This window comes from Mus pahari, chromosome 8 (assembly GCF_900095145.1).
Source record: "Mus pahari chromosome 8, PAHARI_EIJ_v1.1, whole genome shotgun sequence".
NCBI classification, from domain to species: Eukaryota; Metazoa; Chordata; class Mammalia; order Rodentia; family Muridae; genus Mus; species Mus pahari.
In genome coordinates, this window is record NC_034597.1 from 51,992,797 (window position 1) to 52,013,846 (window position 21,050).

The following is a 21,050-nucleotide window of genomic DNA, read 5'->3' on the forward strand; positions in this document are numbered from 1 at the left end:
ATTTTGTGTTCGAGTGCCTGTGTGGATGTTTAAAAATACCTCAGGTGCTGCCCACCTTTGTTGTTTATTTTGAGACAAGGACTGCCTGTCTTCCTCCCAACCCCAGGATTCCAAGAACACTGGGCCATTTATATGAAGGTTCCAGGGTTGAACTTCGGCCCTCAAGTCTGCCAGGCAAGTGCCTTACCAACTGAGCTGTCTTTCTACCTCAGGAGTTTACAATCATCTGAACAAAAGTTCATGCCAACATCTTTCAGGCATCTGGATGAAATGAGACCTGACTGGGACATGGGGACAGATGCACGTGCAAACTTTAAAGAGCAAACAGAGAAAGTGGATGTGGAGGCTGCTCACAAACGGAGCTCCGCAGGCTCAGTCCCCCTTTGGGATGAGGTGACAGAAAGGGCTCTGTTCCTGGCTTTGGGAGGTGGCTGTGGCTTTGTATGCATAGCTGCCAAAGACACTGAGTCCTTAAATAGGCAACCCTCTCATGAGAAATTATGTTTCAGTAAAATTGAAAATCTACAGCTAGCAGATACAAATTCATATCCTTTTAAAATTATAATTGAGTAGCAAGGAGAGATGATTTTTGAATATTTATTTGAGAGAGTGGCTAAGTGAACCACAGCCCGGTTAAAGCCTGTCTTGGGAACTCCTAAGATAATTTCACTGAGATGATCACGGTAAACAGAGCAGTTGGGACAACCTTTTAAAAGACTCAGCGGGAGACCCTCTTAAACTGAATTAATTTCAACTTGAAATTCAACTTCCAGCTTCTACTTTTGAGGGGGCAGGGCTGGGCCTGTGCTTAGGGTCTCCTGAGTTCTGCACTCTCAGGCAGATGCTGCCAGGCCTGGGCCAGCCTGCCGCTCTAGAGCTCTAATACCCTTTTCGGCCTGTGGGGCGTTTTGGCCTATTTTTTTCAGCAGTGACTCAATTACACTGTTGACTGTTCCCTCGCCGTGTTAATTACAGAATCTGAAATATGCTCCTGCATCTGTACTTAACATGTACAGGCCTCTTCCCATGTCATTATTCCCAAAATAGCACAGTACATCCATGCAGGTCGATTCAAATCTAGAGTTGAATTAAATTCCGTGGCAGCTGTCTTATGTGAACACCGAACTGTTTGGTACAATAGACTTGAGCATCCAAGGTCACTGGCCTCTAAGGCTGGGAGTCTCACCCTAGAATTAATTTCCCAGGGGACACCAAGGCATGACCGTGCATTTATGTTTTACACTGTTGGGAACAGAACTTGGCCCTCATGCGAGCTAGGCAAGCACTGTACCGCTAAACCGCACTCCCAGTCACACGGTGCTTTATAATTTCTTAATCTTGGCATCTGGGAGTTCACTTGAGATGCAGTTTGGAGCTTGGCAATTCTATGCTGTCAGGCAGATCCCCACGGAAACCCCTTTCTTCTTCCAGGTGAGTAGGAGCTGAAGAGCAGGCTGAGAAATGCCAGTAAGGATGCGGCACCTTCTTGAATTCAAGAGGGACTTGCTATGTCACACTGTCCTGGTATTTTCTTCATTCAATAATGAAAATAATTTCTAAGGCTAAGCCCTTTCCTCAGGGAGCTGACTTGGAAATAGTTGGACACCAAGTTTAAAGGCCACCTAACCTGGTCCCAACTAGGATGTGAATGGTCTCCAGAGCATAACAACCACATCCTGAGATGAAAGGTTGGCTCTTAAGTCCCAACTAGATGGCCTGGTGAATCTGTGACTGCACCGGAATTCTTCAGCAATGGCTTCGTCCCTCCATCCCCTGCCACTCAATTCTTCCCAGTGTTTCCTGGGCACTCACGGATCACAGATCCACATGTAAAAACAACTCCACAGCTCATCGATGGGGCCTGATAGGTCTCATTTATGATTTTTAAAATAAGCTGGACTTAATCTAAAATTCATTCAATGTAGTGCAATCCTTTGATCGGATACAGCTTATTTTTCCATGAGTAAATATTTAAGCCAGCTCATAGGTTTAAAGGTCTAGGAGAGAGTGAGGAGTGAAGCTGAGAAGGAGGGTGTGAGAAGGAGGGTGTGCTGGGGACTGGGTGGGAACTGGTTCCCTGTTTCTCTGAGGACGGTCCTTTTCTCCAGAAGCAGACAGACAAAGGCCCACAAGAGCAGCTCCAGGCTCAGGAGATGGTGCGAGCTAGTCAAAACACCTACATTTCTGCTCTTCTTTCCACAGAAGTTGATGGCTTGTATTGAGACATTTCTATTGGGAGAAAAGAATGGCTACAGAACACGTGCGTTCAGAATACTCTTAGAAGAATTTCTGAATCCTACAGTCGATGAAACCACAGCCAAAGAACCATTTAGGGGCACGAGTCTGAGACAACTGGACAAGCACACAGAGTGACTGCGTGGAATTCTCTAGAGAGGCCAGGACATGTGGACTGAATTGCAACCGTCCCTGGCTTCCCTGGAAATGCTATATCATGAGGGGTGTCAATTACCTAGGTCCCCAAGTATGACCAAGATTTAAAAAAAAAAACCAAAAAACCAAAAAACAAACAAACCCCCAAAAAACAAAACAAAAAACCCCAGCAGACAAAGGAAGGCATAATGGCTGACATGTGTGGTTGCAGCCTGGGGAGGCTATAGAAGGACTGGCATGCCGTCCAGGACCGTCTAGGCCAGAGTAAGAGTCTCACTAACAACAAAATAAAACAGAAGGAAGAAGAAGACTCCCTCAGATGTCATTTGATAGCCTCCCCACCCTTTGGAGCTTCCGGAAAAACAAGAACTCTAATTACCATACTCAACCACATTAGACAAAAACCTTGGGGTCAGCCAGTCATCAGGATGACTAGACCTGTGTGCACTGCATTAAAGGTCACCAAGTGAGACTGATCTCTGGGTCCCTGTGGCTGCTCTGGGGTCAAAATCCCCACTCGATGACGGTTCGCTCGGTGATGGCCTGCCTGGCCCTGCCTTCTGGTTGCATCCGGTTCTTTGGCTCTCTTGCCTCCGGAGCTTTCTCTCTCACAGTTTGGCGATGCTTATATCAAAAGATAAGTTTGCAGCCAGGCAGTGGTGGCACACACCTTTAATCCCAGCACTTGGGAGGCAGAGGCAGCTGGATTTCTGAGTTTGAGGCCAGCCTGGTCTACAGAGTGAGTTCCAGGACAGCCAGGACTGCACAGAGAAACTGTGTCTCAAATAATGAAGAAGGAAAAGGAGGAGGAGGAGGAGGAGGAGGAGGAGGAGAAGAAGAAGAAGAAGAAGAAGAAGAAGAAGAAGAAGAAGAAGAAGAAGAAGAAGAAGAAGAAGAAGAAGAAGAAGAAGAAGAANAGAAGAAGAAGAAGAAGAAGAAGAAGAAGAAGAAGAAGAAGAAGAAGAAGAAGAAGAAGAAGAAGAAGAAGAAGAAGAAGAAGAAGAAGAAAGTGCCACCCTTAGCATGGAAAAGAAAAGCAGATATCAAGGGAGACCTTTGAAGAGTGTCCTCTGCAGAAAGGCTCTACTAATGGGGACCGGGCAGGTTACGTTTGTTTGTTAAGCAGCCTTTGAGATGAGAACTACTTTGATTTATTTTTCAATAAAATAATGGAATCACATCATAGTCACAGGAAGTCAGAGGCAAGAAGAAGCTCACAGACTGTGGCACCTTAAACTGCCGGGCGAAGAGGGAGAAGTGGGGATTCTCTGCTTAGATCAGGGCAGGAGGCTGACTCTCTGGGGCTATCTCCCCCATACCAGGGCTGTCTCCCCCATACCAGGGCTGCCCTGCCTCTGCTCTGTTCTTTTGATCTTTTCCTCCTATCTTCTCAGGTTCTGGTTAGCAGGAGAGAGCTAATTTCAGACATCTCTGTGAGCAGCTTCCTCTGTGGGATGCTGAAGGTATTTGTTGGACACACAGGCCATTCTCCGCCATCCTCCACATGAGGCTCACGAGCAGCCTTCTAGCAGGGACCTGGCTAGACACCAGCGAGTCTTGGTCTGGAGACCAGAGACAACTTCACAACTCCCAGTAAGCTGAGCCCGTCATTAGTGCATACTGGCTTTGTGGATCATGACGCAGGGGTTCCAGTAAGTGTCCTGGAAACTCTGGCCTCTAGCAAACTCATCAAAAAGACTATGTCAGAATCAATACCAAAAGCCCGATACATATGCCAGGTACACAGAGCAAGTGTGGAGGACCTTGCAGTATAGACAGGCATCTCTCCTGCATCCACACACTGCTATAGTGTGGAGCGCCTTGCACTGTGGGCATCTCTTCTGCATCCATACTGTGCCACACCCCTTTGAATCGGATATATATATGTTCAGTCACACTTCCATACATCTGTGTGTGTTGAAGGTCAGAGGTCAGTGCTCCATGCCTCCCTTGGTCACTTTCTATCTTATTCTTTGAGACAAGGTCTCTCACTGAAATTGGAGTTGGAGTCCATTAATTGCTAGACTGGTGGCATGTGCTCCAAACCCCGGCCCCCAACACATAGCTGTGTTGTGGCTACACTTGTATCACCATGCCCAGAATTTACATAGATGCTGTGGACTTGAACTCAGGTCTTCATGTTTGCAGAGCCGGTGCTCTAACTGCTGAGCCACCCCAGATCCCTTTCCAAGTGCTTTAGAGAGCTGCTGCCTTATAGGGAACCAGGCACGATCCAAGCAGCATGGTGGTTAGTGCACACAGGGGTTCCAAGAACGCTAGTGAAATTAGTGTGGCCTGGAAATAGCTTTGTGCGTGAGGAAATGCCCGATGGGAGATGGAGGAGATTCAGGGCATCAGAGAACAAATCTCTCCACAGCTGACATGGGCAGGGAAGAAAGTCTGAAATGGGGGCTCGGTGGCATGTGCCTAAATGCACAGCTACTCGGAGGCTGAGTCGGAGAATCACTTGAGATGGGTTCAAGACTAGCTTGGGCATCATAGTGAGACTGCAGCCAAAATAAAAGGTGGCTTGAAAGTGCAGCTTGGCAGGCAGCACTGCCTAGCATCACGAGGCTTGGAGCCAGCATTTCGACATAAATTCATGAATAGACATTGTCTAAACAGACACTTCTTTCTTTACAGGGTTAGCTTATATGGCCCTGCTGCCGCAAAGTGATTTAAACATGAGAAAGAAGTACCTGTCCCGTGTTGCCATAGTTACTTTTCTGTTGCTGTAATAAAACACCTTCCTGATAAAAAGCATCTAAAAGAAGGGTCTGTTCCGCCCCAGAGATTGAGGGGCACGGTCCCCGATGGTGGCAGACACGGGGTGGCAGGAGCCTGAGGCAGCAGAGGTCACACGAGGCACATGGGTGGGTCAACGACGGTGCTCGTTCTATATTCCTGCCTCAGTTAACCACATCAAGAACATTCCCCACAGGCATGTCCAGAGTCTAACCTAAGGGAAATAATCCCTCACAAGTGTGCCTAGAACCACATTTTCCAACCCGTGGGTTGCATGGGCAAACACATATTTCCAATGGTCTTAAGGACTGAGACACAACTCCATAGCAAAATTAGTTATTAAGTAGCAATGAAAATAAATTATGATTGGGAGTTCCCAAATATAAAACACTGACATAACTCCCATCTTCTCTTTGACCCTGTTTTACTCCCTGGCCAATAATAATAATAATAATAATAATAATAATAATAATAATACCCAGGTGGTAGTAGATTTGGGATATAACTAAGCAAACAAGTGCCCAGTATGTCGCTGTAAGCCCCAGATACAACTCAGGAACTCCATCCCTGCGCTGGTCTGCCTTGCTCGGGCTAGAATGTCACCTGCCTTCTGTTCCATTACCTCTCCCGCCGTGACCATGCAGTTCGAGATACGGTAGTTCAGGAGTTGGCTTTTCCTGGGACAGTGCCTACGTATACCCATCTCTGACGCAGGTGCCCAGCAAAGGACAGTACAAAAGGGCAGTCTACTCTTTGAGAGTTGAGGAGCCTTCAATTCAGCGGGTCTTTCGCCTTGCCCATGCCCAGTCCCCACCAGATGCATGCTGAAGTCCCCCATAACAGCGTGGTTTGTGAAAGTGAGGCTTCCAGCCACCCACGGCCCCCCTGCCAAGTCGCCAATAGCAGTAATTGGAGGTAGTGATTGGCTGATCTTGGAACATACTGCTGATGGTGACAGTGGACAAAAGAAAGGCACTTGAGGTAAAATTCCCAACTGCAGGCTTTGTTCTGATTGTATCAAATGTGCACCCACTTGGGACAGTAAGGAGAGAGAGAAGAAAACACCAGAGACATTTTAGAGTTAACCCCTGCCTTGGGTCTGATGACAAACGCGGAATTTGTGGGATTTTCTTGAATACTGCTTATTCGATTTGGAATGCTGCTGTGGCTGGAACACGCGGTTCAGAAGTGATTCAAAGGTTTTTCACCACAGAACGACTGTGTTTAAATTATGTTTAACCTAGATGTTTGCTTTGTTCTCGAGGGCTCTGTACAACAGGCCACGTGATTCTAAAGCCATACCCATGAGATAAATCTCTGCGTGTGGGAGAAAGGAAAGCAGGGGGTGTGTTGACCTGCAGTGTTGGCAGTCGTGCGTGGCTCGGGCCTCAAAAAGTAGATCCCGGTTCCTCATATTGATGCGTGATGAGCCACACTGTTAAACAGCGTGATTATTTTCAAATCACTTGGAAGAGCTTAAAAGGTCTCCTTATATCATGAATTAAAGTCACTTCAAAATTAACTTTTAAAGGACACTTGAACTTATTGCACATTTATGTTTGCTGAAGGGGAAAAAATCGAGGGAAACACTAGTAGTCCCCTAAAGGGGACATTTCTAGTACTGGGGCTTTCTAAAGCCCATCTAGCAAAACATAGCAATTCAAAGTCCTTCCCAGTTGATTTGCTATCTGTATGGGTTTTCAAAAGAGAGCTGTGGGGGCTCCCTATAGGGTAGGCGATTGTGCTGTGCCTGTCTGTCCCTTTGCCTGTCTGTCCCTTTGCCTGCTTCAGATATGGCTTTTCCTACTTATTATTCATGAGCTTTGCTGAGCACCGTGTTGCTGAGCAGCGTGTCACAGAAGCTCTTGGACTGAGGGTCTCTGCTTGCCCTTACCATGCATAGGTGAGCTGGAAGCCTTGTTGTCACGGAGAGATTCATATACCATACCCTTCTACGCGCCTGTGTGGCCCAAAATACCAGGACTTGTTTTGGGTTTTGTTGTCGTTGTTTTGAGACAAGGTATTACTCTATATCCCAGGTTTGCCTCAAACTCAAGGCCATCATCCTCCTGCCTCTGCCTCCTGAGTGCTGAGACTATAGTTGAGTCACCATGCCTGAGACAAAACTAAGACTTTTCATCTCTCTACACTGTGCTCAGCAATTCATTCTTTGAAAGAAAACAAAACCAAATTTAAAAGCAAATGAACTGTCAATCTTTGGAAGTGGAGTATCAGTGTGAGTCCCCATTTTGTTTTGTGAAGAAAGAGAAGGAGGAGGAGGAGGAGGAGCAGGAGGAGGAGGAGGAAGAAGAGAAGAAGAGAAGAAGAGAAGAAGAGAAGAAGGAAGAAGAAGAAGAAGAAGAAGAAGAAGAAGAAGAAGAAGAAGAAGAAGAAGAAGAAGAAGAAGAAGAAGAAGAAGAAGAAGNAGAAGAAGAAGAAGAAGAAGAAGAAGAAGAAGAAGAAGAAGAAGAAGAAGAAGAAGAAGAAGAAGAAGAAGAAGAAGAAGAAGAAGAAGAAGAAGAAAGAGTGTGTCTCTGGACCCTCCTCTAGTCTAGTACCCAGGTCCTGGGACCACAGCTCCTTCTCTGAGCCAGGAAGCCCCAGCTGAGCCTGTTTTCTGTGCACCCTGGGACAGAACTTACTGCTCTAGGTAGCTTGAAGGCACCTACTTCCCTCAGCCTTGGGAGGCTCAAGGGCACAGGAACCCCCAAGGGGCCTGAAGAAGAAGCTCTTTGTGGATAAATCGAAAAGCCCTGAGGAGAAACACAAACAGGAGGCGCCAGGATCACTTCCCCCCAAAGACTTCCAGCTCTCCTTTGAGGGGATTAAACTCTGGACTGCTTCCTGAAGAAGGTGCCAAAGACAGCAGAAACCTCTTTGACAGAGATGCAGCTCTGTCTGTGACAGGAAAGCCCTCAGCTGGCCCACTGCACTTTTGACTTCGCAACTGTCTTTCTTTACTTTCTAGAAAGCTTGACACATGGAAGACTGTATAGTTCTATACATTAAACTAATTAATTGTCTTTTCCAGGTTGTATGACCAAAGGCTTCCTAAGACATGAGCTCTGCACGAGAGTCCTGTGTCCAAAGGCCCTTTCATGCCATCTAAGCTTAGCTAGCTAGAACCCTAAAGGCAAAACATCCCAAAGCCTCGGGCTTTCCATTGCATTAAATCAAACCCAGCACAGGGGGCATGTGGGGGAGGGGAGGGCCACAGTACTTTCCAGCTCGAGCCTGGTCTGTACTGATGGCGGCTGTTTAATAACAGATCAGGTTGTCTCCTAAACACAAAGGACAAGCAGGACCAGGTCCTTGAGTTTTAATTGGAGGGAGGATGTTTCTGATGTGAAGGCATAAAGAAGACCCCATCGGTATCTCCTCTATAGTAGGTTTGTAGAGTGTTGTTAAACAACGAGCCAAGTAAGAAAGGCCAGATTAAACAGTGCACCTTTGGTTTTGTTTGTTTGCTTTTTGTTACAGAAAGAAGGAAGAGGGCAGATACCATGGATCACAGAGTCTATCCTGCAAGCCCTGCTAGGTCAGCAGAGCCTGCCTCACTCTTCCCTTGCCTGGGTGGTTGTCAGCCAGCTTTTCTTAGCATTAAGACAGTGAGTAGTCACCAGGTGTGGTGGCACACGCCTTTAATCCCAGCACTCGGGAGGTAGAGGCAGGTGGATTTCTGAGTTCAAGGCCAGCCTGGTCTACAGAGTGAGTTCCAGGACAGCCAGGGCTATACAGAGAAACCCTGTCTCGAAAACAAGAACAACAACAACAACAACAACAACAAAGACAGTGAGTAATCACCATGCAGGCCAAGAATACAATCAATGATCAATGCCCTTGTTCCCAAGGGGAAAAATGTAATGGTCAAAAAGACTACTGTGAACACAAACACTCATGTGTCTTCTGTGCCACTGCCCCAGCCCCGAGGAGTGCGACTTGACAGGTAAGAGGATCAGAAGAACTAGTGAGCAGGGAATCCAACGGATATGTTAAGGAGGAGGAGGGTGCCGGGCATGGTGGCGCACTCCTTTAGTCCCAGCACATGGGAGGCAGAGGCAGGTGGATTTCTGAGTTCGAGGCCAGTCTGGTCTACAGAGTGAGTTCCAGAACAGCCAGGACTACACCGAGAAACCCTGTCTGGTGGGGGGAGGGGGGAGGAGGAGGAAGTGGAGAAAGTGTCTACCCCTGTGTGATCCTATCAAGGGCAGAGAAAGGGAATCCCCAGTGTGTGAGCATTAGGCCCAGCCCCAGACAGCCCAGTGAACCCTGGTCTCCTGCACTGAGCAGCTAAGATGAAGGGTGTGAACGAATAGGACTCAGCAATGCAACGCCTGTTTCCCTTGGGCATGCAAATCAAAGGTTACTGTTGACAGAGGCACACAATAAAGGGCTTTCTAGACACAGTTTTTTTTGTTTGGTTGGTTTTTTGTTTTTGTTTTTGTTTTTGTTTTGCTTTGCTTTTTTTTAAAGGTCTGCGGCCACTTGGCACATCACTCACAGTGTGGTTCGTAGGGAGGAGGTGGGTCTCCGCAGGGCACACACTCCATGTCTTGAAAACCAACCAGTTTGGTCTTCCGGTAAAATCTAGAAGAACAAGGAGAGAGTCCTGGTTAGCGGTGTCACCTAAGTTCACTGTGGCAGCCAAGTGTCATGTCAAGGGTCACTGGCAGCCTCCAGAACCAGTTCCTGGTGACGTAAGAAGCAGCCAAAGGCTGAAGGTGGTAAAGCCAGCACCGATCCAATTCCCTACATAAAACTTCCAGGTTCCTCTGTGTGATGGGTGGGATGCTGGAGAGGGAATATGAAGCCAGTGGGATCCGCAAGTCTGTTGTAATCTAAACCACAAACACCTCTTAAATAAAGTACTAGCTTTAGCATTTGAAATTTAGGAGCCTCAGGCCAGGCGGTGGTGGCGCACTCCTTTAATCCCAGCACTTGGGAGGCAGAGGCAGGCGGATTTCTGAGTTCAAGGCCAGCCTGGTCTACAAAGTGAGTTCCAGGACAGCCAGGGCTGTACAGAGAAACCCTGTCTCGAAAAACCAAAAAAGAAAAAATTTTAGGAGCCCCAAACGCAGCACATATATTTTCATGTTACATACTAAATAGTAATCGTGGTTGTTTCCAGACAGTGGGAACTCAAGTCATTCAAGACTCTATTTAAATAAAAAAAAAATAATTAAATTTATTTAAAGGAAAACATAAAGCATCAACAACATAGGAAATGAACAGCATCAAATTTCAAATTATTATGATCATGCTACTGCCTGTAAATTAAATTACAGGGACAAACTTAAAATCGTTACTGTGAAAGTGGTGTTACAACCAGGAGAAAAGAACAATATCTGCTCTCCACAGAGCATTATTCATAATTAAATCAGAGTCTCCCTGCAATTAAAACAGGCTTTAAGTGCTTAAACTCCTAAATAATCGAGTGAATACAAATTGATGTGGAAATGTATTGTTTTTACTTGGAAAGTAGGGAAAAGGTTAGTGTAGGCACATAAATACACAGGGGCAGAGGGGTGGGGGCACTGGTGGGTGGAGGCTGGGGGGCAGAGGGGTGGGGGGAGGCGTGGGTGGAGGCTGGGGGCAGAGGGGTGAGGGGAGGCGTAGGGGGAGGCTGGGGGGCAGAGGAATGGACTATGACAGACAAGAAAGAGGCCCTGGTACCATCCCTAGAACCAAATAAAAGCAAAACTGCTGGAGAGTGAGAGAAAAGAAAACAAACTTTAAGGCTTACTGAGCTGTATTCATTTACATACAGCCTGTCTTAAATCTCGAGTTTCTGAATCTTAATCTTCATATTTGGGGGAGGGACTTTTAAAGTTACAACTAATGTCTTCCGCCATGACGGCCTGATTGGTCATTTAGTGATTATCTTGAGCATTAGAGTCTGACCTTAAGTTCACTGTGTATTGTGAGCAAGTTGGTAGTTCTGGAAGCTTTATAGCCATTTGGAAAAGGTCTTAGCCGAGCTTGCTGTGTGCCGGCAGACCTGGGAACCAGGGAGGATTGAAGCCAGCCAGAGCAACAAGGGGGAAGACAACCTCCAAACAAAACAGGCCCCAAAACGCTTAGACTCTTTGCCTAAGCTACAGCAGCAAAACAGGGGCAGACTGAGCGAGCTCTGGATGTTTCTGTCCGACGGCGGACAGCACTGGCAGCCCCTCTGGTCCCTCTGTGAACTGAACCCACGCCGCCCTTGGCCTGGTGTTTCTACTCAGTATTTAGTGGTCATTCAAACACGGCAGGACTTCTTCACCTCCAGCCTTACAAGCACACTGGCCTTGGGAAACATGATCTATTTTAATAAATTACTTTGGTAACCAGATTTTGTTTGCTTATTAGGGAAAACAGAGCCATCAAAACTGTCTTGCCACAGGGGAATTTCTCACTTTTAGAATGTTATTCAATTTCGAAATTAATATTTCTGTTTTTTAAAGTAGTTTTAGAATATGAATTTTTGTGCTTTTAAAATATTTGTGTTTCCTTTAAAAATATTGGATATTACTTTTTCGTTTGCTTTTGCTCTTACACAAAAAGCTTTCCTGTATTAAGAAGACAACTCTTATAGATTTTGTCAATATTTAATTAAATTATATTTGGTAATGTTCTGGGTGGAAGTATAAAAATATCGATATATTACAATATTTATTTATTTTTGTAGACAGGTTTTCTCTGTGTAGCCCTGGCTGTCTTGGAACTTGCTCTGTAGACCAGGCTGGCCTCAAACTCAGAGATCAACCTGCCTCTGCTTCGCAGGATTAAAGGTGTGAGCCATGACACTCAGACATAAATATATTCCAATATTTATTACAACATTAACATATTACAACATTTAACAGGACACATTTAAATAAGAAGTCTCCCTTCACTATTGTTTGTCTTTGTTTGGGGACAGGATCCCAGTAGGTAGTCTGGATTGGCCTCAGGCTCACCTCGATCCTCCTCTTTCTGTCTCACAAGGTCTGAGATGAAGGGTGTGTACTTTTCAGGTGTGCAGTTGGGAGACACAGCCCTAGACCTCCTCAGCTTGTCAGGCTGAGGCTCCTGTTAACCCTACTTTACACTCAGGAGCTCCTTAATTGCCCCTCCTTCTGTTCCTGTAACTGTGATCACGCCACGCACGTCATCTGAACGGCCACGGAGATTGTGAACGGTGCTGTAGTGGACACAAGCATATAAATATCACTAAAGGACGCCTTTAAGTTGTTTCAGGTGCATATCAGAGGTGGATTGTTGGTTACGTGGTAGTACTCTTAGTATCTGAAGGACTGCCACTCTGCTTCCCCAGTGGCCACACAGCCCTTCCCCCCCCCCATCTCCCACCCCTGGCAGTACACAGCAACCAGTTCTTAGCTTTCTCCAAAATCCATATTTCCCTTAGATCTTCCCGTTTGTGTTTGGTAGTAGCCATTATAATAAGTGTGAGGTGAGAGCTCACTGTGATTTGATTGGCAGCTTCCTGAAGACGAATGATGTGGATGTCTCCTCGTAGGCTTGTCTGCTATGGAGCAGATCTTCTTTGTAACAATGCTATTTGAGTCCCTTCCCCAGTCTTTAATTGAGTTAGTGGATATTTGTTGTTGTTGAGTCATAGGAGTTCTTTATACACACACACACACACACACACACACACACACACACACACACACGCGCGCATATTAACCCTTTATCAGACAGTTGTAATTAGCAAACATTGCAAAAAAAATAGTTGATTTTTTTTTTTTAAACCTTTGTGTCCATGTATGGATGTGTATAAAGAAGGGAGGCCGGAAGTCAAGCTTGTGTGTTGTTCTTTGGATTTCTCTCACCTTCTTATTTTGGAGAAAGGGTCCTTCACTGGCCAGAGCTGGCCAATTAGGTTGGGCTGACTTACCAGTGAATCTCAGGATCTACCTCCCAAGCACTAGGATTACAAGCCACTCCTCCTGGCTTTTCCTACACAGGTTCTGGGGCTCAAACCCAGGGCCTTATACTCACAACACAAGGACCTTACCAAGGGAGGTGTCTCTCCAGCCCCAGACATGTTGATGTCTTCTCTCATTGCACGGGCATCTGCTAACCGTTGATGTATGGATTGTATGCTGGCTCTGTCCTGTTGCCCAGGATGTATGGATTGTGTGATGGCTCTGTCCTGTTGCTCAGGATGTATGGGTTGGGTGCTGGCTCTTGAGTTTGATGTATCATTGTCAATTTCGGTGCCTGTGCCTTGGTGTCACATCCAGAAACTTTCTCCAAGTCCAGTGTCATAAAGTTTTTTCTTGTACTTCTGTAACATTGGGTCTTACTCTTAGATCTTGACATCAATTCGAGGTTGACTTTATACAGAGGGTAAGGTAGGAGCCCTTCTATTGCTTCTGTGTAGATATCCCATTTCCTGGACACTATCTCCAGTGGAAGGAAGCATTACAGATCACCAAGCGTAGATGCAAGGGCTCATCTCTAGGCTTCACTTTGCATTCTTTTGGCCCCTTCATCTGCCTTTGCACCACAGTATCAGATATTACAGAACAAGCTATCGTCAAACTGAAGTAGAAGACTGATCACGCACTGAATGTTGCTGGGCTATGATCTAATCTATCAAGTTTTAGATTTGCTCCCATTATAAGTGGCAGAGCTTCCTGCTGCATTACCCATTATCCAGCTGAGGTCAAAGGTGAATCCTAGGTATTGCTCCTATCATCTTGTGGGCTTTTTTGAGACAGTTTCTCTCACTAGCCTGGAGTTCATCACACGGGCTACACTGGGCTAGGACTGCACACATACACACACACACACACACACACACACACCAGGGTTGGCCTTTTGACTGTGGGTTCTATGGACTTTTGTTTGCCCAGCCATTACCCCATGATAATTAGGCACGGTTTCCATCACTGAGCCCTATGTCTATATGTCTGTCTTTCTCTTTCTCTCTCTCTAATTTGTTTAGAGTACCACAATTTGGGACATAGAAACAATTGCAAGTGCATTTCCTGTCCAAGTGAGGTAGGAAACAGATTTTCCAAATGAAACAAAATGAAAAGGAACACAGACAATCATTGTACAGAGTGTCTGGTTTATTTGGCTGCAGGGGCTCCATAGCAAATCTGCCCCAGGCTTTCACACACATAATATAAAAAGACAAAAGAAAGCCACACTGGACATTGCTCGCTCACTGTGTGATGAACACTGGCATGTAAATACATTTTTACAGATGCAAAAGTCACTGACGGTGGTTGTGAGGAGACAGTTTTTAGTAAATTCAATCCAAGCCAGGCTGGTTAGCCCAATGAACGCTGTTTTAAAATGCCATTCTAAGAAAGCCTGTGATAGACCTCCACAACAGTGCGCTGGCTTGTGGCCTATGAGCCACGGTCAAGCTAAGGCTCAACTCTGTCATGCACAAGATGGTGGGTGGACACAAAACCACCTTGGTGACAACTTTGTTCATGCCGGCACTCCAGGCTCAAGCCAGTCAGCCAGCCCGAGGTATACCTTGCTCAACAGTCTACGGCCATGACTGCACAATGCCAGTGACAGGATGAAGCCTTAGCAGAAGAGCCCAAACCTCATTAACAGTGTCACTCACAGTCACCTATGCACAAGATAAAGATCTGGGCAACAGGAGAGAGGACAGGGAGTCTGCAAGCCAGTTCAGAGAGCTCTCTCCAGAGCTAGAGGCCATTGGGAAGCTTGAGGGGAGAATGGCCTGGGACAAAGAATAGGCAGATGACTTGAGTTATTTTCTGTGAAACTTCCTGGTTCAACAGGCACCTACTCAAGCAGGAGGCTCAGCGCTGGGAGAATTCCTGCTCCTCTACTCACAGGCCAGGTGACTAGAGGCATCAGTCACCACTCTAAGGATCAGTTTCCTTCTTTGTAAAGAAGGCACAATGCTCCTTCTGACTTAGCAGCCTGGTTTTGGTGACAGTACAGTTCACAGAAATACCTTCTTAGAGGAAGTGCTCATTAAGTGGCTTGGCCACCAGAAGCATCGAAAAGCTAGAGAGGCCAGGTTTTGCTTTGTAGAAGTGGATTCCAGTTTCCCACAGAGGAGAAATGGTGGACCACGTGAGGCCCACTGGTACTCTGGTACAGACTACTCTAGTTTGGTTTCTATTGCTGTAATAAACACCTTGACCAAAAGTCTCTTGGGGAGGATAGAGTTTATTTCAGCTTAACGTACAGTCCGTCACTGAGGGAAGCCAAGGCAGGAGAAACTCAAGGAGGCAGCAGCGGAGGCAATGGAGGAGTGTTGCTTACTGGTTTGTTCAGGCAAGTGCCTGAAAACACACACACACACACACACACACACACACACACACATATATACACACCACCTGCCCAGGGTCGTACCCCCCACAGTAGGCTGGGCCCTCAAACATCAGCCATTAGTAAATAAAATGTCCCACAGACCTGCCTACAGGCCAATCTAATAGAGGCATTTTCCTCAACTAAGATTCTTCTTCCCAAATAACACTCTAGTTTGTGTCAGACTGACACAAAACAAACAAATCCCCAAACCAGGCCACAGCCATCTGAAGCCTCGTGGGGTGCAAGGCCACTAATGGGCAATCCTGTCTCGTATCTATTCAGTATTTACTTGGCACTGGGCATTCTCCTAGGAATGTTTATGCTGTATATGTTTATTCCTCCAATAACTGTGGGATGTTAAGACTCTCAGATGACAGCTTGTGAGTTACTGGAAGAAAGTCAATGAGCACACCCAGAAGCCAAGGAACTGGGTCTTTGTTATCACTTAGCTGGTGGGCATCAAAGTCAGCGATTTACACACACAAGTGAGCACATGTAAACACACACCACACATGCGCACACACATGCACACACATATTTACACACATCACATAGGTACACACACATAAAGATACCACACATGTACACACACATTCTTACACTACACATGCACCCACACACACACACATACACACAGAGGACATATTGCATGAGCATTGCTAGTGTACTGCTTCCTGGAGGCCACACCTACAGGGGCCATCTAATCTCCTCTTGCCATGGCTGGGTGGGTGTGTGGGGATAAGTATATGTGTATGCATATGATGTGTGTGTGTGTGTGTGTGTGCATATGGTATGGATGTGCACAGGTAGCATGTGTGGGGTGGGGTGTGAGTGCATGAGGGTGTGTGCATGTTTGTGCATGTGTTCATGTGCACAGCACACCCCAGTGGGGTTCTTAGTAAAAGCCCAGGAGGTTGCTTTGAAAAACCAAGTCCCCAGACCGTGCCTTCCAGCCGGTCTCTCAGGTGCTGCTGCCTCCCTGGATTTGCAACTGGGGGCCTCAGCTTAGCCCCATTCCCCAGATGAAACAAGACACGCACAGACATGCTTCCACCACGGAACCGTAGATCACAGGCAATAGACATGCCAGAGGTTCCAGGCATGTTCTTCAATTTAGGCTTGCATAAAATTAAAACTCTATGAATAGCTGGGCATGGTGGTGCATGCCTGCCATCCAGTCTAGAGAGAGAGGCAGGAGAACGGAGAGTTCAAGGTTACCGCAAGCTCTTGTCTCAGAGCAACACAGAAGAACAATCCCCCTCTAACTGTCATAACTATGTTCATCTACAGTCATAACTTAGAGTTTTGAAACTATGGTGCTTTTAGATCCGTTTTAAAATGACAGATTTGTTAAGACACAATTCACATACTACACAAGTCATCCACTGAAAGGGCAGCACGCCAGTGGCATTATCACAGTCATGGAGCTGGGTGATGATCTTTATGATCGATGCTGTAACATTTTATCATCCCCAGAAACAAAACCACTACCATCACCCCACCCTTCTCAATGCTTCCCAGACCTCAGCCCAGGCTGCCCAAGTGGATTTTCCATATCTGTAGATTTGCCATTCTGGGCATGCAGCCTTTTATGGCTGTCACTTTCATTAAATACAGTCTTTCTCAGATTGGTCTATGTGAGATGTCAGCACTTTCTCTGTGTAGCCCTGGCTGTCCTGGAACTTACTTTGTAGACCAGGCTGGCCTCGAACTCAGAAATCTGCCTGCCTCTGCCTCCCAAGTGCTGGGATTAAAGGCGTGCACCACCACGCCCGGCAGCACTTTCTTGATTTTCATTGCTGAGTACTATTTCATTGCTCAGCTCCACCCTGTGTTGTTCATTCACAGTTGACAGACATTTGGGTTTGTCTGACCTCTTTCTAGAGTGATGTAGGAATACCACAGACTCCGTACGTAGGTCACATATTAAAAACAGAAATCATTCCTTATGGGTCTGGAAGCTGGGAGGTCCAGGGTCTGGGTGGCAGAGACAGAGGCCATGAGAGTCAGCCTTCTTGCTGTATCTTCATGAAGGAAGAAACACTGTGTCCTGTCAAGGCGGAGGGTGGAAAGGCTAGAAAGGTGTTCCCCCACCAGTGTCCTTAGCCAGGTCAGGAGAAAGAAATCATCAGGACCCAATTACGGCTTTGAGGTCTAAGATTAAGCCATCACACAACAGTGTCTAAATTCTGGAGAGGACCAACTCACTCCACAGCAGGGTTGTCCCAGCTTGCTCAAGATTGTGTATAATGCTGCCACAGACAACAGTGTAGCAGATTTTTGCATGCATGACAGTTTTCAGAACTCTTGCTTATAGGCCCAAGCATAGAACTGTTGCATCTGTGGTGTTCGCACATTGAACTTCTTGAGGGAATGTCAGCTTGTTTCCTAACGTGGCCACCCACGTTACATTCTCACCAACCATACAGGAAGGTTCCCATCCCCCACATCCTACACACACGTGTAACTGCCCATCCGTGGCTCCTCCAGTGGGTGGGATGGAGGGGATTTGGATCTGCGGCTCCCCGGACCAAAGCGCCTTCTCTGTGGATTTGCCCTTTGCTTGTATTATTAGAAAAGCCTACCAAAAGGTTTTTTGCTTATTTATTTATTTATCTATCTATCTATCTATTTATTTATTTATTTATTTTGGTTTTTCGAGACAGGGTTTCTCTGTATAGTCCTGGCTGTCCTGGAACTCACTCTGTAGACCAGGCTGGCCTCAAACTCAGAAATCCGCCTGCCTCTGCCTCCGGAGTGCTGGGATTAAAGGCGTGTGCCACCACGCCCAGCTCCTTTTTGCTTATTTTAAATTGATTGTCTTTTTGAACGATTGAGTTACAGGAACTCTTCATGTGCTATTGCTGAGATTATGGTGAGGTAGGTAGTTCCCTCTGCAGAGATCCAGAAACCAAGGAGCTGCAAAAACTAGCAGTTTAACACCAAACACACTTATGGAGGTGGGGGAGAATGGTATGTTGTATTTCTTCAAAACTACAAACTATTGTGCCTCAAAGACAGTATCCAGAAAGTGAAAAGCCAGTCACAGAATAGGTTGAAATGCCGGTGAATCCCGCATCTGACTTGAGATGGTTTAGGTAGCAGAAACATGTGGACCTCCCAGGGTGCATTTCAATGTCCCCATCCACGCCTGTCCCGTCTGCTCTAACCGCTTCTACGTTTCTCCTGTGACTCCCTGGGCTCCTTGGAAGAGGTATGTATGCGTAGGCTGTCCTGGGTTCAACCCAGAGCTGTGCATACACAAGGCAAGCACATAATCACTGAGCGGCACCCTCAGCCCTCTCTCTTTTTTGAAAATGCTGTGAGATGGAATATTTCGTTGTTTTTTTTTTTTTTAAACAGTGCTTATTCTTTTTCATATATGCATGCTAAAAATTCAGTCTGAAGGAATGTTACTTACTGGGGTTTTGAAAACGGAGAGGAATTGTGGGACACTGGCAGCAAAGACATTTAGATGCCAGTTTAGGTTAAGTTTAAGGTGGTGTCTTTTTTTTTTTTTTTTGGTTTTTCGAGACAGGGTTTCTCTGTATAGCTCTGGCTGTCTGTCCTGGTACTCACTTGGTAGACCAGGCTGGCCTCGAACTCAGAAATCCGCCTGCCTCTGCCTCCCGAGTGCTGGGATTAAAGGCCTGCGCCACCAGGCCCGGCAGGTGGTGTCTTTTTAAGCATTTATTTCAAATATTTGTTTGGGGGAGGGGTGTGTTACGGCACGCACATGGAGGTCAGAGGACAACTTGGAGGGGGTTCCTTTTCTCCCTCTATTAGGAGGCTCCTGGGATTTGAACACATGAGCCAAGTGTTCTTACCTGCTGAACCTCTCTTGGCCCAGATGAGCCTTTAAAAAAGCAAACAAAACCAAACAAACTCCACATGGCCATAAATCTCTGCTACTTTCTCCTCTGGACTAGTCTTGGGCAGGAGGGAATGCCCACAGGGCAGCTTTTATGGTCATTTTGAAAAGTACCATCTTTTCTAATCTGGCTGCCAATTCCTTTGTCCTTTTGTCCAAGTGTTTCTGTTTAGTAGTTTTGAGGAACTCTAGGCGTGCGGGACATGCCCGTTTGTTGGTGTGACTGTTCTGCCTTGTCTCCAGTGTCTGTCACAGAGTAAGCTCATGGGCTGTAGAAGGCATGAGACAAAAGTTTCAACGGTGGCCCAAACATCTTCAAGTTCTTACCACCGTGCTTTCAAGTTTAGAGGGAACAGAGAAATGCCTTGGAAAACATGTAATTAAATAAATAGAAGACATGGCCCAACTCACCCTGGCAAGCAGTCCCCGCAGACAGCATCACTGGTGTGTGAGCAGTTGGCCCTCTGAAAGCGGTTCACCAGCGCACAGTCCACACATGGCTTACACTTCTGGAAGCCCCAGTCTTCCTTGAACCTGTGCGGCCTGCAGGGCACACACTGTGCATCCTCCCCATAGCCGAAGCCACATTCCTGTGGGGATTAGTGGGTAAAAGACAGCTATTCAGACTCTGCAAGCTTGAAAAAGGAGAAGCTGCGGGGATAAAGAAAACCCACCAAGGCCCGCCTTCCTGGGCACAAAGGCAGCCCATTCAGCAAGTTCAAATGTGTCTTCCCTGGCTAATAATCTCTCTTGCGACCAGCCCAAGGGTCCTTAGCAATCCACTTCATTCCAGAGGCAGTGAGCATGTGCATAAGAAAAGATCTCCCACTGGGGCATTAGGGCAGATTTATGGCACTTTCTTCTCCCCTAATTAAGCCAGACACGTGACCTCTCAGAAGCTGAAGCCAGTGGACACCGGGTTCGTTCATCAAGGCAGAAAATAAGCACATCACTATTAGCAGCGCAGCTTCAGAGGATAAAGGTACGAGAGGTTTCAGACACCTTAAAACACTGACCAGATTAGCATTTTCTGTGTTTAGAAGGATTGTTATCATTTGTTCAAAGACAGCTGGGGTCACAAGCTAGAGCCTGGGATGTGGCTCAGAGGTAGAGGGCCGGCCTAGCAAATGGGAATGCCCTGGGTTCATTTCTTAGTACTGCAAACAAAACAAGGCACTTAAAGGTTTCAAACCCCAGGCTGTGATGTACATCGGACGCTGCACCGTTTGTGTGTGTGTGTGTGTGTGTTTTGTTTTGTTTTATTTTTTTGTTTTTTGTTTTTATAGGGATGAGCGACATTAAAGACTCTTCGGAGGACTCTCTGGCACCCAGATTCCCACAGTTCAAGAGCAAAATGACCTATAGCAATCATATGACTAAGACACAGCATAAAACCCAGGTTTTAGTTCTTTGAGTCCACGAGGCTGGACATCTCAGCTGGTCTTCAGTATACATTAGGATCCTGGGGACGTAGGCTCTACTGCCAATGAAGGAATGGACTTGCCAGTAAGAGTGAGAGTGGGCAAACAGGTGGAGAACAAAGGCTTCTCCCTTTTTCTGTGTGTTTTATTTAGGCTGCCAGCAGATGACATGGCCCACATAAAAGGCGGATCTTCCCACCTCAGAAGATCTGAATGAAAAGTGGGTCTTCCCACTCCAAATGATCTAATTAAGAAAACAGTCTCGAGCCGGGTGTGGTGGCCCACGCCTTTAATCCCAGCACTCGGGAGGCAGAGGCAGG

General features: G+C 46.5%; 1 protein-coding gene across 4 annotated transcripts in view; it reads right to left on the bottom strand.

Annotated features, from left to right (window-relative positions):
- Positions 1 to 21,050, bottom strand: part of Tnfrsf19 (TNF receptor superfamily member 19) — an 85,820-nt gene that overhangs the window by 20,641 nt on the left and 44,129 nt on the right. For all 4 annotated transcript variants that reach the window (XM_021202971.1, XM_029541811.1, XM_021202972.1 and 1 more), the window contains 2 exons: positions 19,721 to 19,899; positions 9,638 to 9,723 (listed from right to left, as the gene is read on the bottom strand). In XM_021202971.1, the coding sequence (XP_021058630.1) occupies positions 9,638 to 9,723; positions 19,721 to 19,899 (265 nt within the window). The remainder of the gene's footprint in view (positions 1 to 9,637; positions 9,724 to 19,720; positions 19,900 to 21,050) is intronic.